General features: G+C 39.8%; 2 protein-coding genes across 2 annotated transcripts in view; one reads left to right on the forward strand and one right to left on the reverse strand.

The window, feature by feature from the left end:
- The window catches only part of LOC121951900 (amyloid beta A4 precursor protein-binding family B member 1-interacting protein-like), a 52652-nt gene that overhangs the window by 24448 nt on the left and 2476 nt on the right, over window positions 1-25728 (reverse strand). Inside the window, exon 2 of the mRNA XM_088085860.1 lies at window positions 2671-2730. Within this exon, the coding sequence (XP_087941986.1) occupies window positions 2671-2730 (60 nt within the window). The remainder of the gene's footprint in view (window positions 1-2670; window positions 2731-25728) is intronic.
- Window positions 13067-22400, forward strand: LOC148188135 (uncharacterized). Its single transcript, XM_088085856.1, has 6 exons — window positions 13067-13996; window positions 14627-14832; window positions 15136-15306; window positions 16913-17065; window positions 17722-17788; window positions 17940-22400. The coding sequence occupies exons 1-6, from the start codon at window positions 13330-13332 to the stop codon at window positions 19532-19534; spliced, it is 2859 nt and encodes a 952-aa protein (XP_087941982.1). The 5' UTR covers window positions 13067-13329; the 3' UTR covers window positions 19535-22400.

Genomic DNA, 25728 nt, shown 5'->3' on the forward strand with positions numbered 1-25728 from the left:
TTTTCCCAAGTCATTTCCTTGTTTTATTGTTTGTTTGTTTTTTTGTTACTAATTTTTGCCTTCTACCCATGTATAAATATACTAAAATACATATTTAAAATTTTTTGTTTTATTATTATATTATTTTTTTCCAAGTCATTTCCTTTTTCTATCAATTTTTCACATTTTTTTAAAACAGAGACATTCTTGATTTTTCCTCGAATATATATAGAATTATTTACATATTTTGAATTATTAGATATATATATATATTTTTTTTGGGGGGGGGGCATTTCCTCTTTTGTTGCTCACTGCTTTCTACCCATGTTAAAAAAAAAAATTAAATTTAAAAATAAAAAAACTCAAGCCAACTTTCTCAGGTTTTGGAGGGTTACAGGACTCGAATATCACAAAGAAAAGAGCTAATATCCAGACGGCTATATCTTAATTATTAACACAAGTCTCCACAATCATATTCTGTAAACACGCTCGGCAGACAGCCAACCTGCACGCAAACTGATTCCCGCCAGCGTGCAGTTGGACCCTGACGGCTGTGTCTGAAAACACATGTCGTCATGCCGGAGCTGCTGCTTAAATGACACCTCCGAGCTCCTTCAGTCGGGGATAAAAAAAAAAATGCTCCTTTTTGTCTTGTGGCTCCGAGGCAGTAAAGCAGAGATGGACCCAATCAAGGCGATGAGTGGAATCACTTTAAATCCTTTTTGTTTCTGCGACTCTGAGAGGATCAATGCTTTAATCAAAATGCTTCTCTTGCTAACTCTGGTAATAGTCTGTGTTTGAGTAGTGTTTGTCACTGTGATGGTTTTCCAGGAGGCCGCATGCCAAAGTGACATATAGATCCTTTTTCTGGTTTGGCTGATGTAATGTTGCAGATTGATCCCACTCTGGGGGCTGCTCTCGTTTAGCTTACATAGAGATTTAAAACGGACTATAATGAATTGCGCCTCGGGCCGAGATTGCATCAGTTAGAAGTGTGTAATGTTTTTCTTGGCGGGCCCGACCTGATATGATGAGCAGCTTATGTGTGCTTAAAGGGGAATCTGCGGCGATCGCCCACGGTCCGATCCAGATGCGATGACTTCACATCACAGCGTCGCCTTACATTTTTCTGTCTGATGCTCCGGTTTCAAAACAAAGACTGCCATGTGCAATCAGATAATGTCCAGATTAGCGAGGTAAACACGGAGCGATTTGTCTGATTCACGTCTTGTAACCTGCACCTACTTCAAAAGCGCTGACGGGACCGTCAGAGCGCAGCGCCGCAGCTCATCTGGTCGTGTTTTGAGAAAGAATGCGACCAAAGATGTTTGATTTCTCACAGTGCCACATTAAATTTACTAACATATCATGGGATATGTAGTGTGATAAGCACGGCAACAGTCTCCTAGAGATTACATTTGTTGTGAAAGACGTATGCTGTCTTCATTTCATTGTTGTGGTAACGCAATCAGTGCCCGGACTATTGCTGCATTCATATTTAGTAGAAGAAAATAATTCTTTTTTTGTAATTTTCAGCATTTTTTAAGGTTTTGATTGTTTTTGTTTTTACCTTTTTTTCCAGGTAATTTTCTTGTAACGTTTTACAATTTTTTTTGCAAATTTTTGAGTTACATCTTGGTAAGTTGCCCCATTGCTTTCTCCCTATGTTTTTCAAAGAAACAAATCCACTTTGCTCAGACCTCATGGGGTTAAATGAACTGCGTCACCACATGAGACGGAAAGAATTGTCATTGTTTGTGTGATCAATCTGCTGATGGATGTCTGAAACAGACCCACCCAAATCATCACATGTTGCATCTTTCCGGTTGCCAAATATCTTCGTGTTGTGATCACTTTATTTCTGGCATTGTAGCGTTGGGCGGGAAATGTGAGCGCATCTCTGATCAACCACAAACATCATCCGTGCACACTATTCATTAACTCACTGTCCTTTATTCCCCCTCCTTCTTTATCTGTCCATCTTTTTCTCCTGCACCTTAGGAGCTCTCTTAACCCTTTGAAACCTGAATCGACGTCAGTTTCCTTGTGCTGCATTGAGATGCCTTTCACAAGCATTTAAACCTTTAAATCCCAAGAAAACTGTTTGATTCCTTTTGAAAACAATGAAAAAAGGCAATGAGAAACTTGGTAGGGATGTCCTGCAAATTGCAAGAAATTAGTAAAAGGTGTCCAAAAATGACTTAAAAAATGAGAGAAAATTATCAAAAAAATAATTTAATTTTTTTTTTTACAAAAATAACTACTTAAATTCATTTAATATTGTACAGAAACATATTAATATTTTAATTTATCACTTTTTTTCCAGGTCATTTTCTTTTTTAAAAAAACTTTTCTTTAATGCAAATTTTCAGGAAATTGTCTTGTAACTTAATTTTTTTTTTAATCATTTCTAGTAAAGCTGCTGATCACCTTCTTCTAATGTTGCTAAAAAAGAAAGAGAAATAAGGCCAACTTGTTCAGTTTCAAAGACGGATAAACATGCTTTGTCAATAACTTTTATCTTTACCAGGAACTCGTTTTAATTGTAAGAGGAAATTCTTTGAAGACTTTGTATTCTTTGTAATTCTCAGACGGCAGAAGTCTTTGTTCGAGGAAGCTTAATAAATTCGGCCCCAGCATGTTAGCATCATCACAGTGAGCACTGTACAATGTTGGTCCTGCACAACTCACCTGAGAGAGATGATCCATCTCTCCAAGCAGGTCACTGAACATGGCGTCTATGTCGTCCATCTGAGATAACAGAACAAAACATTTTAGATTTTAGCAGCAGCACAGAGTTAAAACACAATGTAGAGTCGATTACAGCAGCAGCAGCAGGAACTGAAAAATGTTGAATAATCTCAGTTCAGTTAAAATTCAGCTTCTACTAGCACCAGTGCTTACAGGGACAGTTCACTAAAATCAGAAATACATATTTCTCCTATTACCGGAGTGTTATTTGTCACTCTGTTGTTTTGGTGTGAGTTGCCGAGTGAAGATATCAGTTGTGGAAATGTCTGCCTGCTCCCCAATATAAAGAAACTAGACGGCACTCAGCTCATGGTGCTCAAAGCGCCAAAGAGAACATTTGAAAACTCAACAGCAATGGCTCTGTCCAGAAATCATGACCCTGTGACTCTAGATAGTCCACAGATCTTGTGAGTAGTTTCGTGTAGGAACTATTTTCTTTTTATCAACTACACCCATTAACCGTATCACCATGCGGAAGGAACATGGATTACTGAACGTGCCTACCAGTAGGTCCAAAATGACCACAAAGGGATGCAGAGCAACTGCAGAGGAACTCAAAATGGCATTAAAAATGACAGGGAGACATGATGACTACAAAATGGCATAAATCAACCACAAAGAGATGCAAAAAGACCACAAAGAGATGCCAAAGATCTGCAAAAAGACTCAAAATGACCAGAAAATAACATAGAACAACCACAAGAAAAATCAAAATGACAAAAAAGGACACAGAACATCTAAAAAAAGACGACAAAAAAATACCTCAGAGAGATGCAAACCCACAAAAAGATGCAAAACAACAACAAAGACACAAAACAAACACCTGTGTGTCTCTAATATAATTAAACTAAAAAAACTATTTTTCTGTACTCCAAAATAAATTGTGATTTTTTTTACAAACTTGAAGTACAGACTACAAACTCGCATTCGGGTGTCTCTTTGATGTAATTTTTTGTCTGTTTCAGTTGTTTTGTGTCCTTTTTTAGTCATTCTGTATCCCCCTGTGGTTGTTTTATGTCATTCTGAGTCTGCAGCTCACACCAAAACTATGTAGATTGATAAAAAGCACCACAGGTAAGAGGACAAATTTGTATTTTTGATTTCGGGGTAAACTGTCCCTTTAAATGGCTTGTCATGCAGCAAACGGAAAAAGTTGGGATATAAACTGTATAGATAAACCTGCATAAGGCCACCAACTCCTGCACAACAACATTTTTGTGGTATGGGGATACAAACACTCTTGGACACTTGCATGCAAAAATACACAGTTTGGACATGTCTGTCACAACTGTTAAAACAGATAAACAATATGTAAAGAGCGCTTAATCACTCCACAGAAATCCAATCTCTGTTTCTAAATACGTTTAAAGTCGCCGCCACTGTAATGCAACGTCTCCACAAAATGTCACCGCAGCGTGTGTGGCAGGTTGAAATAGTTTCCATGTTGCTCTGGCTGTGAAGTCGCACTAGCTGTTTTTATGGCCATCCAGCAGACAAATGAAGCACATACTGTATAAACTGTGGAAGGATGTGGCTGGAGAACGCAGGGCTAAATTCGCCGAATTCTGCTAAATATGTCACAGGTGGAGAGAGCAAACAAACCTCTCTGAACATGATTTAAAATCTGCATCATTTGGCTCCACATTTGAGGATACAGAATTCAAAATAAACTGCTACTTTCATTTCGTTTTGTTTTTGTTTTGCTTTTTATGCCTTAATTTCATTAGGATAGCTCAACCCCCTGAAACCTGCATCGCCATACTGTGTACGCCTTTTACAAGCGTTTTAACCGCTGAACCCTAAAATCATGGTTTAGTTTCTTTCAGAAACCATGGAAAAAAAACAATCAGCAGCTTGACATGAAATGTCCCAAAACTGAGAAAATGACCTGCAGAAAATATACATTTAAGACAATTGAAATTTCTTCTGCAGGAGCCTAATCACTGAATAATCTGTGTATTACGGGTGACAGCTCAAGCCCATGTATGTCACATTCTTTGCACTAAAAATTGATCATTTCTGAAAACAGGGTTTCACCGAGATCAAAGATTTTCATCAGGCAGCACTTTGTGGTACTCAGCGTCAGGGTTTGTCCATATGGAGGCGGCAAATAGCCAGCTTTAGGGTCGAAAATGCATCTCGCATGTGGAGCGGCTTAAAAACCAAACTGAAGAATGAGCTCTGTGCCTTGTGCCAACTCTTTGAGACTGTTGCTATGTGCGGTTATCATTAACAATAAATATCTCTATAATGTAAAGCCACAGCAGCATGCACAGAAACAAGAAGCAGAACATATAAGGAGGAAACAGCAAACGTGGAGGCGGCAGTGGTTGCAAGATATACATACAGCAAGAACTTTCACATGCTTCTTGTTTGCATGTTAACCCTTTGAAATCTGGATCAGCGTCACTTTTTGTGTGCTGCATTTAGATGCCTTTCACAAGTCTTTAAATCTTTGAAAAAAAGACGGGGGGAAAAGGTGATGAGCAACTTGGCAAGAAGTGTCCTGCAAATTGCAAGAAATTTCAAAAAAGCTAGAGGAAAAAATTCCAGAGAATTAAATGTCTAATTATTCTAATTATATATTTAAAATTATTATAATTTTTCCCGTTTTTTAACTTTCCTTTCTTTTCTTTTTTCTTTTTCTGTGTGCAAATTTCCTGGTAATTTTCTACCAATTTCTTGCAATTTTTGGATCATTTCCTTTTAAGTTGCTCATTGCCTTCTTCTCATTATATTGAAAAAATAAAGCCATTTGTCCAGGTTTCAAAGGGTTAACATATCACTTCACGTTTATTCTGATAACTCCTATGGGATGCAGACAGTAGCACGTCCAAGATGGACATGTTGCCGTCCTGCAACAACAAAATACCTGGAAGCACACATGGTCGACAGACTGCCTCGCTGATATAAACTCTGACATTTAAACTCATAATATGGTATTTGTTTGCAGTATTTTCTGGTCGTAATAATTTCTTTCTGTGCATTTTGTGCAGATAATTCATAAACACATTTGCATTTTTTGTTTGTATGGTGCAACTAGATATAACTTGACTGTAACCATCTTAACAATTTGACACATGTTCATGCATTCTTTCTTCATGTGCTAAAAACATGTCGCCTCTGGCCTTTTTTTCCTGTATCTCATTAAGTTGTTATGTTACGTTGCACAGCTTAATTCTGTGATCCATTAACCGCGGTCCTCTTCACATATCTGAGCGCTCAGTGGATGCTGGAAACGGCTCCAACAACCCGTGACCCCGAATGCAATTAAATACATATTTAAGCTGTCAGTTTTATGCATGTTTCAGTCTGTAAAGCCAAGCCTCGTGTCTTGTTAAACCTGCATTGACTGACTTTTTGGCCACTTGGGACACATAAACACATAACTCATATTTTATTACAGATTATAATTTAATGTGGCAAACATGTCGGCAAAGAGGTGTTTATTAACACATCTAACTAACATAAGGAAACATTAGCTTTCATTTGGAGTTGTGATTCTGGTCATCTGGAAATTGCACGCCCAATATTTACTCCTCTTTTGGCTCTGTTTTTGGTCTCCACCAACTCTTGAGGGAAACATGTAGTTGTTTAGTAGCTAAGTGCTCAACTCTGTTCAGCAGCTTATTTCTTTTTAAAGTATTGTTATTGGAAGAATAATGCAAATCACAGAGCACCCAAGCATTCTTCCATTTTTTTCCCCTTGCCCTCCCGCCCCCAAAGAGAGATCATAACAGAAATAAAGGCAACAGTCGTGGCAAAACCTACAGGTTACAGTGACACCAAAATAACCAAAACTCTACAAACATAAGATAGGAGAATAATATTAAATATTTAAATGAAAATGACTGAAAAATATAGCAAACAGATGAGAAAAAAGAAAAGCAGCTAGTTTCTAACTGTGGCTGTCTACCATTTGATTCTGAGGTTTTGTTTTGTTTTTCAAAAAACAGCTGCCTACTGAGGTAGCAAACGCTATGACTCCAGTAACAGGGCTTCCCACACATTCATTTACTTGTAGCAGACCGTGCTGTTGTTCATTGCACCACACTCTCAGAGCGCAGAGCATGCTGTTGGCACAGATGGAGCAGCAGAACACTAGGTTCATTCAGAGTTAAACTCAACTGTTCATTACGCCGGGCCTAAAAGTTTGCTCTCACTCACTCTACTCTGACCGGATCAACTGATAAATCATCCACACCACAACTAAAACTGCTGCTGAGGGGTGAAAAGTATCTCATGATGAGTTTTGCCTGCGATGTGTTCATGGACCCTGGGGCACAGAATTTAGTTTTTATGTATTTAACATTAACCTGCCATGGGACCTAAGATGGAAATTAAACTCTGACTATAAAAAATGAAATCGGAAAAAAAAGAAAGATTAAAAAGATTTAAAAAAGATACACAAACACAAAATCCCCACCCCACATAAACACTGAAACAGCGACCGCTACAGCTCTGCCTATGCTCTGTGAATCTAGGGTTAAGCCAACTAAGTAATGTTGTCGTTATGGGAGCGCTTGTCTGGACGGCACTCAAAAGGGCCAAACTTTTAGCCTCTGAAGCATTTAAACAGGTGACTCATATAAAAATCCCACCCCAACACCAATTGTCATTGTTGAAATTAGCTATAGAGCACAAGAAGTTACTTTCTGTTGTAAAATTTTAACGAGGGGCTCTACAGGGATTTTGGATTCAGCCTCAAGTGGCCATGAGAGGAACTGCAGTTTTTTGCACTTCTGCATTGGCTTCATTTTTCAGCCTCGGAGATTGCTGCTTGTAAGAAACTCAACAGAGTGGCATGAAAAACCCTGGCCTCTGGTGTTTTCCTGTCGGTGTAATCGCAGAGCTCACAATGGCGTAGGCGTCTTGCGCAGGCTCGAGCTCTGTGTAGAGCCCACGTACAACTATTAATCAGCCTGCACCTCAAACGTGGGCGACTGAAACTGACCGGCTCATGTTTTTCTCTCCATGTTAACATAGAAGAAGCAGCCAGAAGTGCATGGGAGTAAATGCAATGCTACCAAATGTCACAAATGTCTACCAAAATCACAGCTGTTGCGATTTGCATCACCACAACGTGTAGTTACATTTCTGTTGTGGTGCACATCAGGCTGCTGGCTATATTGTAGGCACACTGTGTTATGTGGAAGCATAAACCAGCCTTAAGGTGTCAATTCTCTTTGGGCTGATCACTATAAGGAACTTCTTTCAAATAGTCATGTGATCCATTGTTAACATAAAAATGTTGATTATAGCTGCATCAGTTTTATATGTTTAATAACCTTTTTTTTAATTTTTCTTAATACTTGCTGAGACAGTTTTCGATTTGGATCACACAGCGATATTTATCATCTGAGGAAGAGTGAATAAATTCTCAGAAGTGACTCTAAATATGTTGGACCACAGCAGACGTGTGTTTGGCTTTGTTTAACTTCACACTGATGTATTTTACACATTACAGCTGCAGCTCGAGGTACGCAAAGTGCTTATTCTGCCCTGTATACGCCAACTCATCTGTGGTGTTTTTGACATAAATTTGGAGCCTCGGCCCCCCGCTCGTTATCGCTCTCTGCACCACTTGTTCTTCTTCATACACAGATAAATATGTATACGCACACTAATGTGCATATGCACAAACACATACAGTACTCAGTCCTGCCTGTGCTGCTCAGTCTCACTCTGTGTTTACGCTGAGTGCTAAACAGACCATCCATTAAACTGGTGATGAGGTAGAAGGGGAAGTGCAGAGGATGGTCGTGGACTATTGCTTCCATATGAAAGTGAACTTTTTTAATCAAGAGCTCTACCTTTGTGGCTTCTCGGGACTTCTGCCTCACACATGTGAAAGTCGATCCTGACTTCTGTTTCCGTAACTCTCTCTCGTACACAGGTACACCTATTTACAGTCAGTCATCCCGGGCATGTGCTCATCAAAGCACGTTTGTTTATGAATTCCATGCTCTCATCGGGCATGTCCGATGGCTGCTGCCGTCTCCCTCTGTGGTCTCACACATCAACAAAGCGGAGAACCGCCAGGAGACAGACAGGCAGGCGGACGGGCCAAAGCCAGAGAACAAAAAGCGATTTATTGAGACTTATATGCATGAAAGGAATCAGAAAGCTTTGCCTGCTGACAGTAAACCAACATGCTTTCTCTTTTCTTGTGGTTGAGAGCTTCTTACTGTTTTCTAATTAGTTGCACAACCATCCACTGGCAGGAGGACATGTGTTTGTCCTAAACAAAGCTGATGTAGCTGCTCAACTATTTAACTCTTAAAAGGACGAATAGAAGGGAGAAGTATATATTTTACACAACAGTTTTTGATTTTAGATGAGCATATTTGTATTTTATTGATTTACTTTACAAGTGATGCAGATCTATCACGTATAAATGTCTTCAGGTCTTACCTCGTCTGTCTCTTCCACACATGGGAGCATCACAAAGTGTGTGTGAATTTCTCAGGGGGGTCAGTTTATGAGTAACCACGAGAACATGTGACTTTGTCTGAACGCTTCTGCAGATACTACGTTTCCTGTGAAATCAGGAAGTGGATTAAACTACACAAAGCAGAGTGAGGTTTACACGTCTAATTATGCTGCATATATGCACTGCTGCACAGCTACTGACCACGATGTTCTGGTCTCTTCGTTTTTGTTTCTCACACCTACAAACCAACAGTAGAACAGCCACAAGTGTTGCCACCTATGTGGCCAATTAGACCTGCGCTCACGACTTTTTGGGAATGTGCGGGACATAAGCGGGGACGGCTGTGGCTCAGGAGGTAAAGTGGTCGTCCACTAACTTGGGCAAGGATCTGAGTGGCCATACTGCGCCCATCAGTGCGTCACTGTGCATGTGAACGGCACTTTTGGTGGCCGAAAGTGTGTGAACGGGTGAATGCTGGCCCGGGTTGCACTTTAATACCATACTTTACACTTTAAATTAAAAAATATTTCTTTATTCTTATCCTGATTGATTTTCAACTTTATTCATTTTTTTAAAAATTTATTTAGTTATTTCTGTATTTATTTCAATATTTATTTTTTTTACTTTATTATTCTATTGATCTATTTTAATATTTTTTTATTTAGTTATTCTTGTGTCTATTTATACATTTATCTCCATAGATTTACTTATTCCTGTATTTATTCACACATTTATGTGTATATTTATTTATTTATTTATTTATTTACTACTTTAAGTCACACATATTTAAGCTATTTTTTGATGTTTTTTACTTAATTTTGTCCCAAATTTGAGGGCAGTGAGATAACTATTTCAAATATATCACCTAAAAAATTGTCACCATATTTTTACATTTGGCGCCCCGTACTGTTGCACCTGTCAAGACGGGATATTAGACATCTTTGTGTGAAATTTGAGGAGTTTGTTGACATCAGCAAATCTCTTTTCTTTGCCAGCACTTAATGTAACATCTTTTTTAAGGTGTTTCATATGCGTCCTCGGTTTATTTTACATCTTGTATCAATGCCTTTAACTGACTGATGTAGAGCACTTTGCATGGCCATGTTACTGAAAGTGTTCTGCTAATAAATTAGTGTCGCCTTAACGAGGGAAAATCAATTAGCACAAGTGGAAACATCTGTGTGAGTTTCAGCGGGTCAGCTGCAGTAATGCAGCATGTAACTAAGAGACGACCTACAGATTTGATGAAAAGAAAACAATATTATTATGACCCATGTTTTAAATGAGCACTGCAGTTCTATTAGAAAATCATATTTATTGGACTAAACGCTCATACTTTATCTGTCATATAGGACAAAGTGACTTGCAGGACAAAGACATTTATCCTAATTAATAAGTAGAAAAGACTGGGCGTAATGGACACAAAAACTCTGTAGCTGTTATCAAAGTACTCTGAGCTAAAAGTTATGCAGTCTTATACAACAGTCCTGCAATCAGTCCCATTTTCATTTGTGGATTAACCCTTTAGGGCTCGCTTCAATATTCCACACACTCGTATCCCTCCGCGCACAAATTGCACTTTTCAAAATCAAGCTTTTAAAAATAATATACATTAATATTATTTACATAAAATGCACCAAACAGTCCCTGAGGGTTACACTTTGAGATAATTTTGAAGGCTGCAGTTTGAATATGATGGCACAGTTGATGTGGAAAGATACAGAGATAATAATAGCACATTTTTGAATAAAGCAGATGGTGAAAGGAAGGTGTGAAATCCCACAGTGTGAAAACAGTCATGCAGACAGTTTATATTACTGCTGCAGGGCTAAAAGACATGAACAACATCAGACGCTCGGACTGTGACTGTGGACACTTTATCTGGCCTCCGTGTCTAATGTAACCGAGTAATAATACTTTGCTAAAGTACTTAAGTATTTTGGAGGAGCATCTGTACTTTGACTTTTTATATTTCTGTCAACTTTTACTCAGCTACATTTCCTAAATAAAGTGTATACTTCTACTCTGATACATTTCACCTAAGCAAAATAAGGAATGAAGGGATGAATGAAAGAATAGGAAAAATGGATTTTGTTCTTTAAACCCTTTAAGTTTTAACAAGATGTTTTTCTTTAAGTGTAATGCACGCTTTATTTCAATGTTATAAGAAAATAAAGTTCACGATCCTCAGAATTCAGACTGCTTTCTCTTATTAACAACACTTACTTTTACTTTCAATACTTAAGTACATTTAATATCATAATACTAATACTTAACTCTTTGAAACCTGAGAAATTGGCTTGATTTCTTTCAAAAAACATGGGAGGGCGGCGAGAAACTGAAATGGCCCAGAAATTAGCGCAAAATTTGTAAGAATTGACAAGATATATGGTGGAGAAAAAAAAATAAAAAAATAAAAATGTTAAGTGAAAAACAAATAAGCAAAAGAAAAAAACAAAAACAAGAAAGTGCTAAAAAAAAAAAAACCAAAACAATGATCAACAATGTTTTCCTTTTTCTGTAACGTAATTTTAAATATTTTAAGAGAGTTATAAATGTAGTTTTTCTCTTTTTGTGAAATTTCCTGGTCACATTTTCTTATTTTTTATAAATATAAATAAATATAAATTTCAGAGACAATTCAGAGGTAAAATGGCTTTGAAAAGCTGTTTTCATATGACTTTATTTTTATTTCCTTTCTATTTCTTTTTTATGTCCCTTTTTCATTTTTTTTCTTTTTGTTGATATTATCTTGTCTTATTATCTATGGACCTCTCTAAAAACTGAGTCCTTAATAAAGCTTTGAATAATAAATCATCTGAATCAGCACAAGAAAACTGATGTTGATCCAGGTATTAAAGGGTCAATTACAGTAAATATCTGATACTTTCAGACTTTTACTGAAGTAATATTCTAAAAGGTAACTTTAACTTCTGCCAGAGTCATTTTCTGGTGAGATATCTGTACTTTTACTCTCATGGGCCTCTCTCATCCAACACCGCTGTTAAACACAGAGTTGACGTCAGCAGCGACTCTCAGAATCATGTGTGGTCTCGCTGTAAGTGAGTAAATTAGTAACCGTGTCTAAATGTGACCCTGCTATCACCTGCTGCATGTGTGCATCTGTCCTTCAAAAGCACAACTCTCAATAAAACCCCAAAGTTTCCGACTCCATTCAGTCATTATGTGTCTGTTTATAAAAAACTGCTTCTGAGAGGTGGAGGATTTACTGACCTGCATATGTTCAGTGTGTGTGTGTGTGTGTGTGTGTGTGTGTGTGTGTGTGTGTGTGTGTGAGGGAGTTTCATTTTGCCCTGAAAATGAGAAGAGGGGAAAACGGTTAAATGGTTCTAATGTGGGTTAAAGCTTTAATCAAAGCCATGCGGGGTCAGGGAGGGAAATGAGAGTGCCAATATAGTGTAATAAAGTTGACGTTCTACAGGGAGAGGCAGTTTCTTGGCTTTAAAATATCACCACTGCACCCTAATCTAGTAATCCAGAGGAGATCAAAGCTTTGGTGCCATATAAAGCAGAGATTTTAATTCTGACAGGGCTTGTTAAACCCCTGGAGGGCTGATCCTGTTGTTAAAAAATTATGGCAAAAGAAAAAAAAGAGAAAAAAGAAAAATAAAGAGCTATTTTCCTTTGAATAATGTGAAAATCTCTATAAACTAAATATCTGAAATTCCACTGGAGCATTTGCAGTTCTGGTAACTCATGAACTACTCATGAATGACCCAAAGGAGTGTGAGCATAAAAATAACACCAGAATTGTCCAAATATCTACCACATGCACAGCTTCAATAGGAATAGTGACTCGGCAGAGTGGTATGTCCGGGAAAGCTAGGGGTTAATTTAAGACTAGGAGCAAAGCCTGTTGCCAATTAGGAGCAGTGAGCCACATGTGGGCTAGACGCAGCTACAGTATCTCCAGAAGGGGCAACGGGGGCAGAAACCGCGGTGCGCGCGATGGAGACAAGCTGAATGTTTGTGAAACCACTTGTTCAAGAGCAACTGTCACTTACATGTACGACCAATAACTAATTTAAAGGATTTTTTTCTCTTAATGAGATGATCATACAAGATCAGGACTGAAGGATTGATGCGCAAAAGGGGCCGCCACTCACACGTGGCCTGATTCCGTTTTTACCGTTCAGCGTTGCAACATGGCACGTATCGCTGCTATTTTTTTACTTTGCGTAACATCTTTAGTCAGCGGAGCTGAGAGCGTGTCTGAGGTGTGCCGCGGGACGCGTTGCTACTCAGGACAGGACTGGAGCAGACCGTGCGTCGGAGCGCACTGCCAGGGGCGCATGGAGGCAGCAGCGACCCGACGACAGTTTCACCACTCCGCGCAGTCCAGACAGGGACAGGTCTACACGGGTTACCAGCAGGATGCTCATTTCAGTCATCAACAAGCTCAGAGCGCGCCGTTAGCGCCGTACACCATCGTCCAACCTCAGCAGGGAGGCTTTGCGCAACAAGCGGGCGCGGATGGCACCAGGAGGACGAACCCGAGGACCATCACGGCGGAGGTGTTCCATCCTGGCTGCGCCGGTGGGACCTGTCCGACCACGGGCTCCCAGCGCCCCACGAGCGATGACAGTGCAGCGCGGGAGTGCAAAGGCATTGGATGTAAACTTCCACACCGGATGCGCCAAAAGTCCAAACCCTGTGTCGGAGACGGCTGCGGTACGCACGCGGGAGACGACGGGAGAGGACACTCTTCGCCGGTTCATGTGACAGACAGAGCGGCGCAGTTTCTGGATGAGCTTCCAGACTTTGGGTCGGAACGTGGCGCATGGATACAGCTGACATGTGACATGAAACCAGGTCAGTATCAGCATGTGTGTGATCAGCCAAAAAATGGAAAGAGAGATAAACTAATTTAACCCTTTGAAACCAGGACCAACATCAGTTTTCTGGTACTAGTAGCAGTTGTAGATTAAGATTCCTTTCACAAGCATTTAAAGCTTAAAAATCTGAGCAGATCAGCTGGATTTCTGTTTAAAAAACAAAATCAATGAGATAGAAATTGGCAAAACGTGAGTATAAAACGACCTGAAACATAGTTTTTTTTTCTATAGATGAAGAGAGAAAGTTATAAAAGTTATATATACATTTTTAATATAATATATATAAAATTCAGATATATGCTTTTTAGCTTGTTTATTGTTTTTAGGTGTTTTTATTTATATTTTATTAAATCATTACATAACTAGGGAAACTTACTTTTCTTTTCCTTTTTGTGCAATTTTCAGGTGGTCTTTCTTGTAAATGTTTTGCTCATTTCTTGCTAATTTTTGGGTAATTTCTTGTAAAGTTGCTCATTTTCTTCTTTCCATGTCCTTGAAAGAATTAAAGCCAATTTGTTCTGGTTCAAAGGGTTAAACTGCAGCCACCTCAGTGAGAAAATAGCTCTAACTTAAATTGCTATGTGATATTATTCTTTCTTTGGCGCAGGGTCTAATGAGCTACCCTCAGAGGACGCTCTTGTGCTGCAGCTGCAGCTGTCGAAGAGCCAGGAGAAGCTCGTTGAGGCCCTCAGGGGCCAGCAGGACGAGGTCAGGGAGCTGCAGAGGCTCCTCAGTGAGCAGCAGGGGACGCTGGTCAACCAGCAGAGAGAAATCCTGGAGCAACAGAGGAGGATGTACGAACAGATGGAGCAAGTAAGGCTGCTGTGGCTGATGATGAGGGAGACGCTGACAGCTGGTGGATGGAAAACACCTGACCCGCAGAAGTTTCCTTCTGTTAGATGATGCTAACCTCCCTGTGGAGGATCTACTGCATATGGGGATCAGACAAAAATATGTTCTGCACCAAAACCCATCTTAAACCAGGCCACTTCTGCTTGGAGCAGACTAACAGTGCACAAAATAACCCCACATTTTGCAGTTTAATTTGTGCACTCATCCACAAAGCATGACGGTCATCATCATGATAACACAAAAATGTTGTTTTTCTGCCTCCAGGTTAAAGCCCAGTACAACATAATGATGGACAGCATCAAACAAACATCTTTCCAGAACCTGCAGGGGGAGCTAGACAGTCGCATGGAGACCATGAGCGGGCAGGTTCGAACCCACCAAGCACAGCAGGCTCTGTCTCTGCACAAGGTGGACATGGAGGCCAGCGTGATGGAGGTGAGCTGCATCACGAATACAGCGTAATCAAAGTTATAATTAATAAAAAAGCTCCTTAGCATTGACCAAACATTGACTTTTTCCCACATAAAAGTTAATGCATACAATGTCAAGTTGGCAACTCGTGTTATAAAATAACGTTATCAGTGTTAGTATACTCGCCTGGCATGCTTTATAGGTAAAAGTTTGCTTGCTTGCTACAACTAATAGTTGCAGATAAGGCTGGGCGATACGGAATAAAGTCTTATCACAATATTTTTTTTCACGATATACATATACATAAAATCACTATTTCTGTCAAGCTTAAAGGTTCCCTTTGACTCCCAAGTGAGATATCAAGATACCATAAGGTTAATTTGATTTAAATATTTATTTTTGGTAATTAAACATGACAAATATACTGTAGAACAGGCATCACCAAGTGGCGGACCTAGGTCCAGTTACTAAAATGTCCTCCCAGCAAAGGTCCGAACCTCAAACCTAAAATCAATATCATGATTACTTGAACATTTTACTTCAATTATGATTATTTCGGTTTTTGCCTTCATAGTTCACAGACAGTTTCGTTTGACCATGGTGTGTTGGACTGTAATATGATTTATTAATATTCATTAAACTTTCCAGCATTATATAAATCTTAAACAAACTTCAGGTAAATTGAAGCACATTGTGCTGATAATAGGCCGACCTCTCCTGACTGCAGGACTCTGACTTCAACTTCTGTCAAACTTCTGTGCTGTTAATCATTTTCCTCAGGAATTAATAACTTTTGAGTCGGCCTACTTCTCCCATAGCTGCCAACAGCCTGCCAACATTCCCAGTTAGAGAAAAGCTGAAAATAAGGTCATGTGCTTGTGGCCCCGGGCCCCTAAAACATTACATCTGCCCCTGGTAATAATAATGAAAGCTCAGCGTGAGCGGCTGGATGAGACACGGAGCGATGCATCCTGGTGTTTCTAAATAATTCATCCAAAGTCTGATTAAACCTGAAACTAACACAAAGTGGTCTGTAGAAGTCTGAAGAAGTCACTTTCCACCTCTGCATATCTGGCTGTTTCAACGCTGTGGCTGTCAAACACTCTGCTGTTCTAATTCAAAAATTCAATTCAAATTCAAGCGTTGCAGCAGTACAAGGGTAAGTACAAGGGTAGAAAAGTTGCATGCATGAAAGGTTAAATAGAAACTAGGAACAAAATAACAGAATGTATAATTTTTTATCCTCAATTGTTGACATTATTTTAACATTTTCTGTCATTTCTGCTGCCCTGAAACATCACGTAAACGTCACATTACGATATTTCTTAAGAGCACATGAAGGCTATGTGCCTGTTTTTCTTCTATTTCTCCAAATCCTTTTAAGTTTGGAATAATTTTTATATCCACAGATTATCTCCTGCAAAAGCATGCACTCTACTATAGAAGAATTTCGAATAATTAAGTAAAGCAATAACTTTATCTCGTCTGATTTAATCTAACATATTAAATGGTTTGGACAAGTAAAACTGTATCTGCAATACCTGACAACTGGTTAGCTACTCTACAGTGCTTCTTCTAGTGGATGTATTGGCCCGATTGTTATGTTAAGTGACGTGTTTGATGCCACCAGGTGGGGCGCTCCCTGTTGGCTTGTGGGAGCTGTGGACCTGATGAGTATTGCGGCTTCAGCAGCGGATATCCTCGCTGTGAGAAATGTACCATCTGTCCTGCCGGCTTCTTCCTGGTCGACCAGTGTTCAGTCCACACAGACAGAATCTGCCAGGTTCGCAATATCATCTTTTTACTTTTTGACATTTTAACTCGTGGACATAAACAGGACTGGACTTATATGTTAAAGCAGAAACACTTTCCACTATTTCACCACTTAATAATATTCAACTACAGTTTTCATGTCATAGCAAAAGACTAAAGACACAAATAGCAGGAGACAGGATAATAAAGCTATCAGGATTGAATTTAATTGGCCGATAAATATCATTGGACTTTGGTGACATGTTGGTCACATAGTTAAAACTGCAATTACTGATTTTTGGCCAGTTGGGGGCAGCAGAAACGAGCTGTAAATACAAAACTCGTTCACAGAGTACAGACAGAAGGCTCTGTTTGTTTTCCTATACCTATCTAACATCGAGCATAAATGATCCTAAAAGTTATTATTATGTGGGTTTATCACGACGAGGGACACCTTTTACATACACGTCATGTCATTTGATTATAACAGCTTTAATTGTGCAATTTGTGGAGCTTTTTGGGGTGAAAGTAGTAGTAGTAGTAGTAACACCATGAAAGTGCACCAAAACAGAAAAGTAATAAAACTTAAAACAAGAGCTAAAAGACGCGACTCCCTTTAGCCATATTTGATATAAAATATTATAACTAAGAATTGCTTTAACAGTGCTGATTAATTCATCATTACAGGACAGAGATGAATGCCTTGAAATAGCTGATCTGTGTGGAGATGTACAGAAGTGTCTCAACACTCCAGGTAACATGAACTACTGAGAACTTTTGTCTATTTTTTGCATTTTTTTATTTCAAAGTTTTCCTTTTTAGGCATTTGTTGAACTACTAACTGATTGTTTATGGTTAGAAACAGTGCAGTTTGACATTTGAACTCTGATCTTTTAAATCGTCAGGTGGATTCAGGTGCCAGGGCATGACAGAGCGAGACGCCACCTCGGGAATGTGCGGCCACGGTTACTTCTTCAACCCGGACATGGACGAGTGTCAGGCCTGTGCTGAGTGTGACGGGGAGCCCGTGGCTTCACCTTGTACCTTCCTCACAGACACCATCTGCTCCGGCCCTGCTGCTGCTGCTGCTGCTGCTGCTGCAGGCGACAGTGCCCTCTCTCTGTCCTGGGCCGCAGATGTGAGCCTGCCTGGCGCAAGAGGCCACGTCCTGGCTCACGCCTTCCCCAGCGTGCAGCTTCACATCCAGGGGAGGGGCGATGCGGGTCTGGTGTCCATTGAGGACGGGCGCCTGGTGCTCAGGCAGCACGGCTTGGTGTGGCTGGATGAGAATTTGTCGGTGAGCCACGGCTGTCGCAGCTTCATCCAGTTGTGTCTGCGTCTGAACAGCACAGACAGCTCTGAAGGTCGCGACCTCAGCGGTGTCAGGATCGAGCAGCAGGAGGGAAGGTCGCTGCAGAGCGTAAGCACCAGCGCGGTAGCAGAGGTCGCCCCGGGTCACAGGATCGCCCTCTTCCTCCGGAGCGCCAGCCACCACTGTAACCAGAGCAGTGAAGGTCTGCAGCTGTATGATCCATCAGCGCCGCCGTTTAGTCTCCTCTGGCTTTCCCATGACACCGGGGCTGTTGCCATGACAGCGCAGGCTATGGTGTCTGCACACTACCACACAAACTATCGCCCTGTCTTCCGCACCACCTCCACATCGGACCCTTACGTGGTGGGGCTGACTCATGACGGACGAGGGATCCGTTTTGCAGAAAGCGGCACTGTGCGTTTTGTATTTCAGCAGGCGTTGTACTCCATGGGCCAGGCGTGTGTGAGCGAGGGCTTCCAGCTGTTGGCGTACCTCAACCGTAACGGAACCGGCACTGAGCTCTGCCGTACCTTCAAACCAGGCGTCCACTACCGGGACACATCTTTGTCTCTGTCTGGAGCGGCTCGGGTCGGCTCTGGGGACACGCTTGGCTTCGAAATCCTCTCTCCTGCTCAGTGCAACGTACGTTTCTTTGGCGATGAGACAGGCATCAGCGTCCTCAGCTTGGTTTGGGTCCCCGCCGCCATCTCTTCCTCTCTTTCTGCCGCCGTGTCTCACACCGGACTTCCCTCAGGAGCAGTTCGAAACAAGCCGCTGTTCTTCCGCCAAAACAGCGCTCAGGTGTCCCAGATGGGGCTGCTGGGGAAGGGATCCACAGATCAGGGACGGGATTTCGTCTTCAGGGAGGGCGGCACGGTCAGTGTGGCTCTGGATCTCAAACTCATTCACTCTTGCAATCTGGTCAAGGTGACTCTTCTGAGGCGGAGTGACCCCGAGGGGTCGGCAGGTGGCCGCGAGGCAGACGGAGCGCGTCCCGTCCCTGTGGCTCAGCAGGTGGGCGGTCAGATGCCGGAGGGCAGCCGCTGGGCCAGTGTCAGCCTGCGGGCGTCCTTCAAGGTTCATAATGGCACAGCGCTGTTCTTCACACTGGACTGCGTACGCGGACGAGTCAACCAGATCAGCCACCAAACAGGAAGTGGAGTGTCAATCCTCTGGGTGGCGGCGTGACATTAAGACATTCCCATGTTGCTTTTTTTATGGTTCTCAGTTCAGACCAGATGTTAATCCATTTATATGATGAACGAGTTTCATTGGTTTGATTTTAGAGGTTAGTTTTTGAAAAGACACTTTTTGACTTTCTTAACAAGAGTTAGAAAAAATTATTGATACCACTCTCATATCTGTCTGTAAATCTACGGCACCCTGTTAGCTTAGCTTAGCATAAAGTTTAGAAACAACGGGGAAAAAAGCTGTCCTATAGCCCACAGCTAATTTGACTTTGTGTAAGAAAAAATAAAATATTGACTTTAATTTAAAAATGTAGCATTATGCATCAACCATTGTATTTATATAAATGCAAGTATTAATCGTGTGTAATGATATCGACAGAAGTACAACCCCATTCCAGAAAAGTCAGGACAATGTCTAAAACATAAATAAAAATAAATTGCCATGATTGTTTTGACCTATATTCACCTGAATTCAGAATAAGGTCAAGACATTGAATGTACAAACTGATAAAATGCATTGTCAATTGTAAATACACACTTACTCAAAATATGATGCAGCACAAAAGACTTGGAAAGTAGGAAAATTCTCAAAAAACACCATTTTGGAACAATTCACTGGCAAACAGGTTAATTAGTTACCTGATTGAGTTTTAAAGGCGCTTCCTAAAAGACTCAGCTGTTTACAAGCAAGGATGAAATACAATTCACTAATCTGTGAAAAAACTATGTTGACAAACAGTCCAACAAAAGTTCTCAATTCACAATTACTAAGAATTTCTGTATTTCACCATCTACAATCTGTAATATTATCAAAGATTCAGAGAATTTTCAGAAATTTCTGCGTACAAGGGGCAAGGCTGAAAACACACACTGACACTGGCCATCACTTTGACCCCTCAGGTTGCACTGCATTAAAAGCCAACATGATAATATAAAGAATTTTACTACATGGACTCAGAAACACTTTGGAAAAGTTAAGACTCTACCATGCAAAGTACGAGTCACATTTCAACCACATCCGAAAACACAGCCGACTTGTCTGGACCTCAGCTCATCTGACATGGACTGACGCGAAGTAAAAAAGTGTCTAACAAGACAAAAATTCTAATTGTTTTTTGGAAATTATTAACATTTTGTCCTCCAGACTAAAGTGGAACAGGACCAACCAGCTCAAAGTTAAAAAGCCAGCAGCTGTGATGGTATAGTGGGAGTGTTAGCGCCCGTGGCATCATGGGTAACTTGCACATCAGGTGAACGCATCTTGAATGCTCAAAGCTGCATACAGGTTTTGGAGCAATATATGCTGCCATCCAGACTTCTTTTTCAGGGACATCCCTGGTTACTCCAGCAAGACAATAGCCTGATTCCTACAGCACAAAAAATCTGATAACAACCGCTAACATCTGGCTTTTTAATGCCATGAGAATGAGTACAAAAACCTGGGTCAAATGATTTAACAGTTTTTATAGGGTTTTTATCGGCACTGATGGGAACACAACACCCAAGTGAAGACAGAAATTTCAGCACCTAAACCACCGAGATGCAATGACGTGCCATCATTAATAACTGTCTGCCTCCACCTAAGCAACTAAAACACTGATCCAACAACATCTGCACCAAAGAGACTGAATAAGTATATAAAGAGAAGAAACCACTGAAAAGTTTTCAAAGGCTGCTGTTCCTGCTGTTGTCTGCTGTTTACCAGTTCTCCTGCCAACAAAACAAAACACACACACAAAAGCTGACAGAAAGGCAGACTCGTGCCGCAGCGGCGTGTTCACTGGCAGCGGGAATGAAGTCGATCGCCTATGTTTAGCGGCTTTACCTGTGTTTGAAAAACATGCGCGTACGTGCTAATTTTGATGGGAAAAGGGTAAATGAGACTCATTCTGCACATGATCCAACAGAGTGGTTCTATAATAAAAGAGTGCAGAGACTACAGACTGGCCTGCCTGCAGTCCAGACCCGTCTCCTTTTGAAAATGTGAGGGGAATTATGAAGCACATAACACAACAAAGGAGACCACAGACTGCTGAGCAACTGAAGTTTTACATCAACCATGAATGGGACAGAATTTGACTTTTAAAACGTCAACAATTAGTGTCCTCAGTTCCCAGACACTTACTGAGAGTTGTTAAAGAAAAGGAGAAGCAGAAAAGTGGTAAACACGCCCCTGTCACAACTTTTTTGGAATGTGCTGCAGGCATCAAATTCAGAATAAGTGAATATTTCCATAAAAAAAGACAAAATTTACCAGTTTTTCACGTATCTTGTCTTGGTACCGTCTTAAACTAAATATACGTCAAAAAAAGATTTGCGAATCATGGCATTGTGTTTTTATTTACGTTTTACACCGCTTCAGTTTTTTTGGAATTGGGTGTTGTAAATAATTGCTCTAAATAATTTTCTCACGCTCGAGTTTCCTGCTTTTCTGTTTAGAAATGCCATGTGCTCCACTTCTGTCTTTTATTTATGTATTTCAGTTATTCTGTTGACACCAAAGGACCTTCGGCTCATTCCCACTGTGACTACAGCGTTTTCTGCTGTCGCCAAAAAGCTGTTCGCTGCTTTCATTCGGCAGTTTTTTTAAGAGCATGTGTTTCATGTTAGCCGCCATTTTCTAATGTGAATATCTACTGCATGCCTTGTTTAATGACCACTTTGTGCATATTATGGACTTAAAGAGATTCATGTGTTTCCCTGAGGCCCTGTTGACATAAAACTGTCCTGGAGAGACAATATGCTATTTTTTAAATATTAACACGTTAAGATATAGTTATTGTTTACTCAAACTAAACTGTAATAAAGTGTATATTTGATGTTTTATATTAAATTCAATAAAAATAGGTTTGTTTTGCCAGATATTTTTGCTGCCTTTGTGTGCAGCGTTGGGCTGCCAGTTCATACAGATCTATGTCGTCGTCTTGATTAGGCTCAGGTAACAGAGCGATCCTCACAAGATCGCGCCCCTGTCCAAAAAATTTAACAAAGAGTGACGTCAACTTCACATTTTCTATTAGCTCACTGTTTGGTGGCTAATATTGGCTCATGTTATCAAATGTTTACATAGATTTTGCTGTTTAACAGATATTTGAGCAACTGAGTTAGCTGACTGACTTTTTGATTCATATCTACTTGAGCTAATAACAATGTATGTTATAATATTTTAGCATTTACCATTATTAGTATGTTTTAGCATTAGCATTCAAAGTTGTTATTGGAATAATATCTACATTTTAAAAAAATGATTTACCGAATGCCTCTCACATTAACGTCACGCAGATCAGGATAATGGAAGCGACAAAGTCGAATTTCATGTTATTTAACCAAGATTTCACAGCATTGATGAAAGCGGTAAAAGACAATGCACGAGAGTCACGTATATCGAATGCAAAGTGTTTTTTAAAGTCTGCACGACAGATTTCAAGGCAGTGGAAACAGACATGCACAACGAGAAACACAAAATCACCAAGAAAACCCGCCAACAACTGCCAGCTCTGTTCCACCCGAGTCTCTGCCACGCCTATAAAATATCATGTTTTCTTCAACATTTGAAGTAGATCATCTGCATTTTTAATAGACCATAAAAGTCATGTTTTGTGTTACAATAAACATTTGGGCAAAATTGTCATTTAATTCATGGTGACATCAAAAAGTCTTAAAACATCTAAAACCAAACTTGCCAAACTTGTATAGTTCTAGTTTGTTGCAACTGCAATTGTGAAATATATATGTATATAGAGAGAGTTGTGTAATGTAATGTAATATCAAAAAATAAATTTAAAAAAGGTAAAAGTTACAATAAAATTACCTAAAATTAGCAGGAAAAACATAAAAACATATACTATTAAATATAGATATACAGAGATATATAGATATTATACAGGAAAAATTCCAGAAAACTGCATTAATAAGTCTAATTAAAAAATTATTTCAAAATTAATAATAATAATAATAATTTACTGTTTATTTATATTTTAGTTTTATAATTTAATATTTCTAATAATAATAATATAATTAAATATATAAATTATGTTACAGAATATATATATTTTTCAGTGCTCTCTCAAGGATATATTCTTGTTTTATTTTTTTATTATTTTTTTTTCACTACTTCATTAGTTTTTTGTTGTTGCTTATTTCAAGGATATTTTCTCTTTCTTTTTTTCTGTTTATCACTTGCTAATTTTTGGGCCATTTCTTAAGTTGCTTGTCGCCTTCTTTTCATGTTTTTGAACGAAACCAAGCCAATTTGCACAGATTTTAAAGACTTATTGGGTGTCAACCTGCCGAAGGCAAAATGAACTGAAAGTGACATCCGCAGTCTGACCGTGGCCCTCGGGGACCGATCATCTTCAGTCAGAGACGTTGAGTCAAACATGTTTTCTCTTGGCAGAAGCTGCCAGGTGTTTCCTATTACACATCAAAGAGCGCAGGTCCTTTATCACGAGTTTTAACAGTCGAAATTATATTAACCGGGTAGTTAACCCCCTAATAGCCTTCCTACGCACGTCCCCAGTGCGCCCTCTCGCTCCCGGTGTGCTGCTCCGCTTTGGCACAAGATCAGAAAGCATATTACGATCCCGGACATGTGTTCTGTGAAAAGCAGTGGACCAGTACATGTTATTATTTCAGCCTTTTGAAGTCGTGACCCCCAGGTTAGTGTGTGCTATAGATTATTCAATAAATCATGACTTTTAGGGGATTAGTGCCATTAATATGTAGCTTTGTGTCTCAGAGGTGCTGGGATCAAAAGACCATTTTCACTCGTCTAATTCTCTGCAGTTCGAGGCTGTTTGACAGGACAGTCGCGGTGAAAGAAGCATGAGCAGCACAGTTTGTGAGCTCTTGCGTCTGAAGACAATGAGCAGACCTGAGTCGACTCCAGAGCTGAGAGAAAGCATGTCTCGAGACAAATTGAAACCACCTCCGGGCTGATGGATGGCTGGCTGGGTGAGTTATGGCGGGCCGACGATGATAAAACGTTTAAGGAAAAGGTCAGAGCCCCGCAGTTAGGAGGGCGGAGCTCCGTCTGGCGGGACTAGTTGCCCTTACGCATTAGCACTCGGGATAATAGAGTGCAGATGGAGAGAAAAACGAGGGCACGAGTGTGTCGAGTTGGTGTGAGTGTGTCTTTAGGCAATGTGTATGTTTGTTTGTCTGTGTGTTGGAAAAATATACGTTAATGTATATGTCCCAGAGGCATCATTTTAATGGCTTTTCAAAAACACAACATGTAATAAACCTAATTTGATGCCATAAAACTAAATGGTAACATCTTAAAAGGAACGTCAGTTAAACGCACTGATTGGTGATGTTTTGCATCACGTTAATTTGGGGAATGAACAAAACTTATTTGGGGAATAAGGACTAAATACTCAGCTTGCTTTGTTTGGGGGCCACTTTTGCAAAATGGCAAAAGGCCAGGGGCCAGTCGCAACCGCTCCATACATGTTTGTAGGATTTTAGGACATATCACGAATTTTAGGACATTTTTTAGGATTTTGAGACATTTTTTAGGATTTTGAGACATTTCTCGTATTTTAAGACTTTTCATAGATTTTAGGACACTTTTCAGATTTTACCATTTTTCCAGGATTTTGCAAGGTTTCTAGGATTTTAGGATATTTCTCAGATTTTAGGATACATTCTACTTTCATTGACTTAATTTTTTTAAACCAACATCAGTCCTAATCATCGATATAAAATATTCATCAACTTTCAGAATTTTATACCTGTAAATGACAGGTTTTTGTCATGATGTAAGTATGTTTTTAGATATAAAACAACACATGATGAGCAGCTACACTGATTTTTATGCACCTGGAAATAGCATGTATTTACTCCATATGCCAAATATAGTAAAAATGACGTCATCAGGTGGAAAATAGTAAAAATGACAACTTCCGAAGCAAAAGCCCAGAATGACACCCAGATATAATACAATGCATGTTTTTATGGTCCGGGTACGATCCGTTCATTCATTATTCAGTTCCTTCTGGAAAACTAAAACACAAAAAATGAGTGAGATTTTCGTTTATTTGTTTTTCTGAAAAAAACAAAATATTGAAAAAATACGTTTGTTTTCTCATTATCTGAATAAAAGTTAAATCAAATAAACTAGGAAACAAAAACACAATAACAAGTCAAATTAACATTTTCCTTTATTTTCCATCAATTTCCTCGATTGTG

Source organism: Plectropomus leopardus, chromosome 12 (assembly GCF_026936395.1).
Source record: "Plectropomus leopardus strain MGB_pleo_1.0 chromosome 12, ASM2693639v1, whole genome shotgun sequence".
Taxonomy (NCBI): domain Eukaryota; kingdom Metazoa; phylum Chordata; class Actinopteri; order Perciformes; family Serranidae; genus Plectropomus; species Plectropomus leopardus.